Source organism: Lepisosteus oculatus, chromosome 11 (assembly GCF_040954835.1).
Source record: "Lepisosteus oculatus isolate fLepOcu1 chromosome 11, fLepOcu1.hap2, whole genome shotgun sequence".
NCBI lineage: Eukaryota > Metazoa > Chordata > Actinopteri > Semionotiformes > Lepisosteidae > Lepisosteus > Lepisosteus oculatus.
The window spans coordinates 32107008-32116047 of NC_090706.1; the positions used below are offsets into that span (position 1 = coordinate 32107008).

Here is a 9040-nt window from a genome sequence, read left to right on the forward strand (position 1 = left end):
AGTATCAGAAAGGAAGAGAATCACTTCCGGAAGACATCCTTGACCTTTCACACCGGTAGTTCTTTCCCCTTCCTTTCCTGTTTCGGCTCTGTACACAGGCACACATAGGTAGGGTATCTCCTTAATTTTATCCAAATAAATCCATCATTGTTGTTGTTTAAATGTAGAAAATATCTTCATAGTTTGAATATACGCACGGTTATCTAATAACATAGCGCGATATGTGTTGGGGCTTTACACCAGAAACGGTATATTATGTACTTGATGTAAAGTTGGGTGTAGGCCTCCCTTCTAATTGAGAATCCGTTATGAAGTGTTCAACCTTCCAGCGGTAAACGAAAATGCAGTTATCAGTTTCGTAGTGTTGGTTGAATATATATATATATGTTTACAAAATATAAGTATTTTCTGCAATTGCTTTCTGAAGCTGTCCCGCTCATTCGGTTTGGTGCTGCTTAGTGTCCAGTCCTGACTCAAATCTTTGTAGCCGGCGCTTGCTCCAGCGTGTCAGAATTAAACGTAGCTATTAACATTAAATCGCTATGGTTAAATCCCACTCATTGCAAATGTGAGCACTTCAGTCAGTTTTGCGTTAGTCTGCAGCAGTAGTGTTTTTGTGTGAAGCAGCTTAACTCCGGATAGTTGCTTATGAGGGAAGTGCGTTTTCAGCAGACTGGGTGGTCTGTAGAGAGGCTGGTGGATAACTCGTCTAGCTAGTCACATCGTTCTTCTTTGAGTCACGTTGGATTGTTTTCGAATCATAAACATTTTAAACAACATGCTTGGGCAAACAAGGGGAAACTTCCAAAAATTACATTCAGTGATGTCTGATAGTTGACGGATCGCCTGCGTTTGGCCTTTTTATTTGCTAGGATTACTCTAATAAAGCCGATTCGCAGCTGCTTTGGTAAATCCTAGTCATGCACCACTAGTCTTTTGGGAGATTCTTCTGAAATTGAGTGACGTTAGTCGTGTGTCTTGGAAATGCTCCTACAAAGTTCAGGTCTTGGCTGCGAATGCTCAGTACCGCTTAGAGCTGAAAACATATTAAACATATTTTCACTGGTAAATAGCTTAGACTGATGCAATGGTTTTGTACCTTTTCCTCAGAAATGGCTCCTCGTAAGGGTAAGGAAAAGAAGGAAGAACAGGTGATCAGCCTGGGACCTCAGGTCGCCGAGGGTGAAAATGTCTTTGGAGTCTGCCACATTTTCGCTTCCTTCAACGATACCTTCGTTCATGTCACCGACCTGTCGGGCAAGTAAGTGTTTTGCACGGATTTTACCTCTTCTGAGACAAGACCTCTATTCTCAAAAGTTGCCATCCTCCCGATGAGACGTGAAACTGAGGTCCTGACTCTCTGTGGTCATTAAAAATCCCAGTGCGTTTCTCGAAAAGAGTAGGGGTGTTACTCCGGTGTCCTGGTCTAATTTCCTATTGGCCTTTATCAATCATGACCTCCTAATAATCCCCTTCTATGAACTGGGTTTATCACTCTGTTCTCCTCCCCACTGATAGCTGATGTGTGGGGAGTGTACTCCAGGTGAGGCTGCACACTGATAGTGGTGGAGATGAGTCCCATTACCTGTGAAGTGCATTGAGTGGAGTGTCCATATAAGTGCTTTATAAGTGTAAGGAACTATTAGTTCTTAGTATTAAGAGTTTGTTGCCAGTGAGCTGCAGAAACAAAGGCAAAATAAGATTTTCTTTGAGAAAAGTGCAGTAGTAACTTCAGCAGGCCTGATCCTCTCCCCCATCAGTGTTGGATCTGTTCACTGACAATGCACTGTTCTTCCAGGGAGACGATCTGCCGTGTGACGGGTGGTATGAAGGTGAAGGCCGACAGAGACGAGTCTTCTCCCTATGCTGCTATGCTGGCAGCTCAGGATGTGGCCCAGAGGTGCAAGGAGCTGGGGATCACTGCCCTGCACATCAAGCTGCGTGCCACTGGAGGGAACAGGCAAGTTGGCGTGCATGATCTTTGTGCCTTTTCCATTTGTATATCTGCATGTTGTTTTTCCCTCATCAAATACCTATTAAGCAATTGAGGCACTTTCTTACTGATTAGTCCAGAGTTTTAATCTTATTTAGTAGTTTTGACTTTTGTTGGCAGGAACTGTGCTCCTTGTTCACAAAAAATATGGTTGCAGACGCACATAAGCTGAGACTTGGCTTATGCCAATGAGACGTGCGGACATTAGTGAAGGTGCCATCCTGGTCTTACTATTGGAATGCACTGTCACTAAGGTCTGGTGTACTGTCTGAAGCACAATTTACAGGGTCCACCAGCTGCATCCAGTTCCCTGACAATTCCGTGGTTTGTGGAAGTATGAATACATAGATCTATCCGTGAAGATACAGCTTTAGACTATTAAAATGGAAATTACCCTGTGATCCCAGAGAGCTTTGTGCATAACAGAGTTAACTGAGTGAAATTGTTCTTACTGTTGCAGAACTAAGACTCCAGGACCTGGTGCACAGTCTGCCCTCAGAGCTCTGGCTCGTTCTGGCATGAAGATCGGCCGTATCGGTAAGACACTGAATTATTTAAATAACCTAAGCAAGAATGCTTACATTTTTTTGCAATGCATGCAATGGCTATTTTTATTCCCAGGGTTTCTGAAGCTGATTTGAAGGTTTTGTTCCTAAATGGGTATTAGAATACAAGAAGTTACATTTTACTGGTTATAGGTTAGGATATAGTTAAAATGATCCAAGATGATGAGGCTTCATGCAGACTATAGTAGTTGTGCATGCAGAATTATTTAATTGCAAGAAATACTGAAGTAATTTTTGGTATTTGTGTCTTTCAGAGGATGTCACCCCAATTCCATCAGACAGCACCCGCCGAAAGGGTGGACGCCGTGGACGACGTCTGTAAACTGTTCATTTTTTTTCTGTATCACTCAATAAAAACGTCAAATCCACTTTGCTCCGCTTTTCATGCCTTTGTTTTTGCACAGTTTATTCTCTAGATTTTCAGCTGCATTTCAAGGAAAATATAAATTTATGGATCAGGTGGTGTTCTCTTTCGAAGCTTACCTTCACTATGTGGGTTTTTTGAAAATGAAAAATTGTGTATCTGAAACCAGGCAGTGAGCTAAAGTTCATAGTTGGAACTTTGATCGTCATAATGATTAGTAAAAATAAAAGGCAGAAAATTAACTGTTTAATTTCAAGTAATAGAATGACAGAACAAGGAAAGTAGATATTGCAAAGTGGAATACAGTTGTCTAACTTCGTTTTAAGTTCAGGTAGGTAGCTGTATTAGCATGCATAGACTGGAAAGGAACAAGTGAAAGTTTATTCCATGCTGTAAAGAAAACTCGGTTTTGCTGTGGAGCCTTCTTTAGGTGGGGAAGAAGGCTCTACAGCTGAAACATTGACTTTTACCTTGTAACTTTGCCTTAAGCTGTGCTAAAATCATTAGTTATAAAGTCCAAATATAAACCTTTGTAAAGGCATCAACATGACTTAAGGCAAAGCCTCACTATCACTTGGAGTGGAGGTATTTAAGCATATTTTTCCTTGACATTTGTAGTCCAGCAGGTGGCACTCTTACATCTGTATTCCATTCAGGAATCCCAAATGGAATAACTTGGCATAATGGATTTAACCCTGGTGTCTCCAGGACTGGTTCTGTTCAACCCAATCCAGTCAGTTTTGTTACATCCGAAGTTCTTTAAAAAATAATTTAACAGTTACCAAATAAAACCTACTAGACTGGGGAACCCCTGATGAAGATGTGATTTGTACTTTTACCATTTAAACTAAAAGGCCCTAAATAAGTACAATATTGCTACTATTAAGGTGTCAGGTATTTTGAAGATCAGCTTCATGTAGATGCTGTTTTTCACATACAGTACGTGAGATTCTACCCAATTAATATTTGTTCCCATAGTGTCATGTTTTATGACCAAATGAAAAAGAGGTTCAGAATCCCTTGTGGTTAAAACTGTTAATGTCACAGATCTCATTTTTCATAGTTAATGTTAAGTGAAACTCTTCAGAAGACTTTTTCATTTAATTGCACAAACCCCTTCTCATAAAAATAAACCTAGACCTGTGATTGAAAAGAGTTATTTTTTTATTTTAAGGTTTAGGTCATTTGTTACTTGCCGTGATTCGGGAGTAATTGCATCTCTTGTGTTGTTCAGTAAGTGTCATGATGTAGTTACATTGTGCTTCAGCAGGGACAATATATTAGCGCATCTGGCCATGAATCAGCCTCTTACCCTCAGTACGTTTCTCACCAACTGCACTCATGCTTTGATGGGAATTAGTCTCTGACTGGTTTTGTAGCACTACACTTGCCAAAATCTGCCGTTGGCAACCTAGTTTTCCAGCGGTTCTTTAACATTTATATATAATAGACAGGAATGGAACATTCTATGGTAGCAGTCAACAGTTTTGCAATTAGAGATATTTTCAGTTGAATGTCACTAGGTGGAGCTAATGTTTTTCTTCTACAGTGGCATTGAGAAAAGAAGTTTTAATTTTTAGTACTTTTTTCTCCTAATTACTGGCAAATTGGTCATAAACATTTTAAATCGTTAAATTTTGTAATTGCTAATAGTGCAAAAAAAATCCTCACTCTTATAGTTTTCATTTTTTGTAATGGTAATCTCAGCTATTTAATCTTAATAAAAAAAATAGACTAAAAAGAGATGTAAGGTTCTAATCTCCTATTTTTCAGTTCTCTTTGCACTTTTAAGATACGCATGAGGAGCAGAGCTTAAGTTCCCTTAGAAACTTTCCGTGTTCATAATGACAAACATTGTATTTGGGAAAGTACCTCTCCAGAATAAAAGGACTCTACTTACAGGAATCACAATTTATGGAAAAATGCCATGGTTTCAGTTTCAGTCACAGCTGTATAATCTTCTGTATAATAAAATGTTTATTAATGTTGCCATTTGTACATTTGCAGCTCTCCCGTATGTATTCTTTAAAACATGGCTCAGTCCGGAACTGAATTGCCTCTAAAAAAGGAGCAAAAAAAATGTAAAATATATTGGGATGGATAATTCATTTTTCTTTGTTCTTACATCAAAATCTCTTGTCAACATAATTAGCAAAAATGAGTAATGTACAAAAATATAAAATCTTCCTAATCCATATTTCATATGTACATTAAAACTCTTCATAGTTAAGAATTTTAGTCAAGAAGTGTGTTCTAGTGTGTGACTTACACCTCTATTCACAAATCCCATAGCTTTATCAGTAGTGACATAACATGTTGCTGGGCAGTGGTTTTGTAGATTCCCCCTGTGTGCTTCATTATGAGAATATGGGAGTCTATAATGATTCAAAGTGGTGGAAATTTACTGCAATTCCAAACTTTTATTTCCTTGTTTTCACTTCTACACTATAACATGCAACAGACACCACAGCATAAAACACCTTTTGGGCATTTGCAATGTCTTTATTCACACATATATCATAAATCACAAGTAACAAAATGTCATACTCTAATCTTTTTTAATCTTGCACCTAAAGGGGAAATTGGTTACATTTCAGTGATTATTTTGTGCTACTTGTATTGGTGACAAACTGTTCAAATAAATACATATCCCTTGAGTAAAAAAACACTGTGCAGTGTTGCAGACATCCTGCATGTGATTTAGTGCTAAAGAAAGCTTTTGATGTTTTAAGTTTAATGAGCAAACAAGCGGACTGTATATTATTTCTGTGAAAAAGTGCAAACCTGGTGTGATTTCCCATAACATGAACTAACATGTTAAGGCAACAACTATTTTAGATTTATTTTGCTCTCATTTTCTTTGCTACAATGACATTGAAGCCAAATGAGTCAGGGAATTTTAATCAGGTTCACTTTCCTGGTTGTCTTTTCAGACACCCTTTTCCTAATTTACTTCATTTTAAAATCACTTTAATGTTCCTTGCCTGTATTGTAAAACATATTTTCAGAAATGGACTTTTATGCATTTTGTTTAGACCTTCCTGCATTTTGGTTACTTGATCACATTTCTCAAAGTACTTTCAGTCTGGAAGACTCATGAAAGTAAATGTTTCTTGCACATGAAAAGGGTTTCAACCGTGTATCATTGGCCATTAACCCTTTCCTTTGAGGCTGCCCTGCCCTTTCAGCAGCAGTGAGCGATGTACTCTGAGAAGGAAGACAGTGAAAAAGGTGGAGGTTTGGGCAGGAAGCAGCAACCAATTGGTTATTAAGTAATCATTAATCATAGTGGGTCAGGTGCATCAGCATGCATAGGCTACAAAGGAACAAGTAAAGGTTTATTACATGCTGAAAAGAGAAAAAAGGAGACAACGTTTCAGCTGTGGAGCTTTCTTCAGGTGGGAGAATCCTTCTACGCCCACCTGAGCTACTTCTGCTGCTGCCTTCCTCTAAATCTTTTTCTAGATCTCTTCGTTGTTCCTTCTCTTCCTCCCTGGGCTACTTGCCCCCGTCTCTCACTTAACCAGCATTCCATCTCTTCCCAGCGATCTGTTCCAAGACCAGGCTTTCTAACCACCTCCTATTCCTTTACAGATGCTGTTGTTATAATATCATTCCCAAAGGATTTTACCTGAAATTTAACACTTTTTCCTTTTACTCTGACACCACCCAGAGTAACACTCAGAGACTTCTACAACAATGTTTGCAGAAACTAATGCTTTCTACCATTTTCTCCCTCAAACCACAGATTACCCTTCCTGACAACAACATCAAAGAAGCTAAGGAATCCTTATGGCTAACAGCTCCACATCATCTTCCCTTGATCACTACTCTCACACTAAGAAGGCTCCACAGCTAAAACTTTGTGTTTCCTTTCTTTTCTTTTCATCATAAATCATAGTCGTCTTTATCATTAATGACTGAACAAATGTTTGTAAATACTTAGAAGAGAGATGGTGCCAAGAAAAGAGCAATGGCTAAATTCAACTAAGTGTAATGTTTTGACTGTTCTTGAAGCTGGAGTTCTGAAATATAGCTTTAATTGATTTCTTACTCTTCCTGCCTATCCATCCATCCTTCAATCTGTTATCAAAGAAAAGCTTTTTTGGAAGTGGAAGAGCAACTCAGACCCTAAGCCTGAATTACATGCCTCAGACTGGATCTTTAGCCTGGCTAATTCAGTTGATTGTAGGTCACACACAGATTCACAGACACAAATAAGAAACATCAAATCACCTATGCAGCACATTTGTGGAATTTGGGAGAAATCTAAACTACTTATAAAAATCATGCAAGCTCAATGAGAACATGCAAACTCCACACAGACATCACTCAGTCTGGAACCAAATCTAAGACCCAAGAGCTGTGCGCTGTGTGGCAGGACAACTAATAACCATTACTTTTCTGCTGTTTTTTAATAATTTTAATCATTTTCTTATATAACCAAGGTAGCATTCCCAACACAATATAATGTCAACACACAGCCCTTGGTTTCATTGGTGACTGCACTGCCTGTATACAAGTAGAGACAAAAGGGCTAGTGAGCATTTTCAGAAATGTAAACCATTCTTTGAGAACAAAGCAAAAACAATACATACTGTATTTCTTCAGACGAACGCTTCAGCTGTTGGGTTGATCTGGATAACTAATACATGAGAAACAGCATTTCACTCAAATGTCACATTTTAGAAATTAAGTAAAGACTTTATAATCTGATAAAGAGTGCTATTGAGGAACAGAAAAAATAAACAGGGAAATAAATTCAATAGTCTGGAAAAGTGCTAATTGAAACTTTGATTTCATGTTAGACCTTTGAAAACGTTTTCACTGAATCATAGTTAGGTGAACAATGAGTTTTCAGAAACCTAAGAAATTATAATTTCTTTTTCTACACAAAAACTGCATTTTTTCCTCAAACCATGGTTTGTGTTGAACAAGGTAAATAGGCCAAAACCTTTATATGACTTTGGTGGTGCACAGAACTCTGTACATTTGAAACATTTTTAAATAATTGGTTTTCATCATAAAATAACAATTTGATAAGACTTTTTAGTAATACATTGTTATGCATGAACGCAGTTTGCCACAGTTATGATTTAAAAAGAGTGTCCAGAGAAATGCTTGTGACTGTTAACATTTGACTCCAGCAGGTAATATTGAAGCATGATCAGAATGTATCTGAGCATCCATCCACTTTCTAATCCCAGTATCCAATACAGGGTGACATGGGAGCCAGTGACTAACCTGGAAAGCAATGGTTGTAAGGCAGTAAACACACCGGACAGGGTGCTTGTCCATCACAGGGTACACAGGGGCACAAACACACACTTATACCAGGGCTAATTTTATCAAAGCCATTTAATTTAATCATTAATCATGTCTTTGGACTATGCCAGGAAACCCACGTGAACATGAGGAGAACCATACAAACTCCACGCAGACAGCACCCCAGAAATTGAACCCAGATCCCCAAGTGAGGCAGCATTGTTAACCACTGCACCAACCTGCTGCCCCATATTAATGCCAATTTTACAAATATTGGAGTACAGTGTTCTACTAGTGTTCTAGTACGTGTTCTATTATTAAGTGAAAATATTTCGTGGCATCCCCGCAGATACATTTTCAACATTATTTGTTGCCTTCCGACTGACAGCAGTCTTGACTGAAGTCAAAACACATGGAGACATTAAGACACCATGGAAATATCATCTGAAGGAAAAAAAGGTCCCCAAATGTTTTACTGTGGTTTAAAATTCAATTACAAAATGTATTTAAAAGTAAAATGGTATAAGAAAGAGCATTGAGTATTCTCACTCACACTAGGGCTCAACATGTTGAGTTTTGTTCATGTATACAGACATACAAAACTCTGTGGGCTTGGGGACTCCACCACAGAGCGTGAACATGTGAGGCTTGATTCAGAGAGCAAGTGACTGGAAAGAGGGAGTGAGTACCAATCTGTCTTTCACTGAAGCGTAACTCCTTGCTCTTTTGCTTTTCAGTTGATACGCAAGTAAGAAAATAGTCTCTCTCTGAACAGTTTTGACAGTAAAAGTTTTGGAATGCGTCCAAACACCGTTTTGAAACTTATGAAATGGATCTCCAAGAGCATGACCT

At 38.5% G+C, this 9040-nt stretch overlaps 1 protein-coding gene across 1 annotated transcript; it reads left to right on the plus strand.

The window, feature by feature from the left end:
• On the plus strand, positions 1-2927 carry rps14 (ribosomal protein S14). The gene is made up of 5 exons (XM_069196103.1): positions 1-108; positions 1111-1261; positions 1799-1960; positions 2454-2530; positions 2814-2927. The coding sequence occupies exons 2-5, from the start codon at positions 1113-1115 to the stop codon at positions 2879-2881; spliced, it is 456 nt and encodes a 151-aa protein (XP_069052204.1). The 5' UTR covers positions 1-108; positions 1111-1112; the 3' UTR covers positions 2882-2927.
• The last annotated feature ends 6113 nt before the right edge of the window (positions 2928-9040 follow it).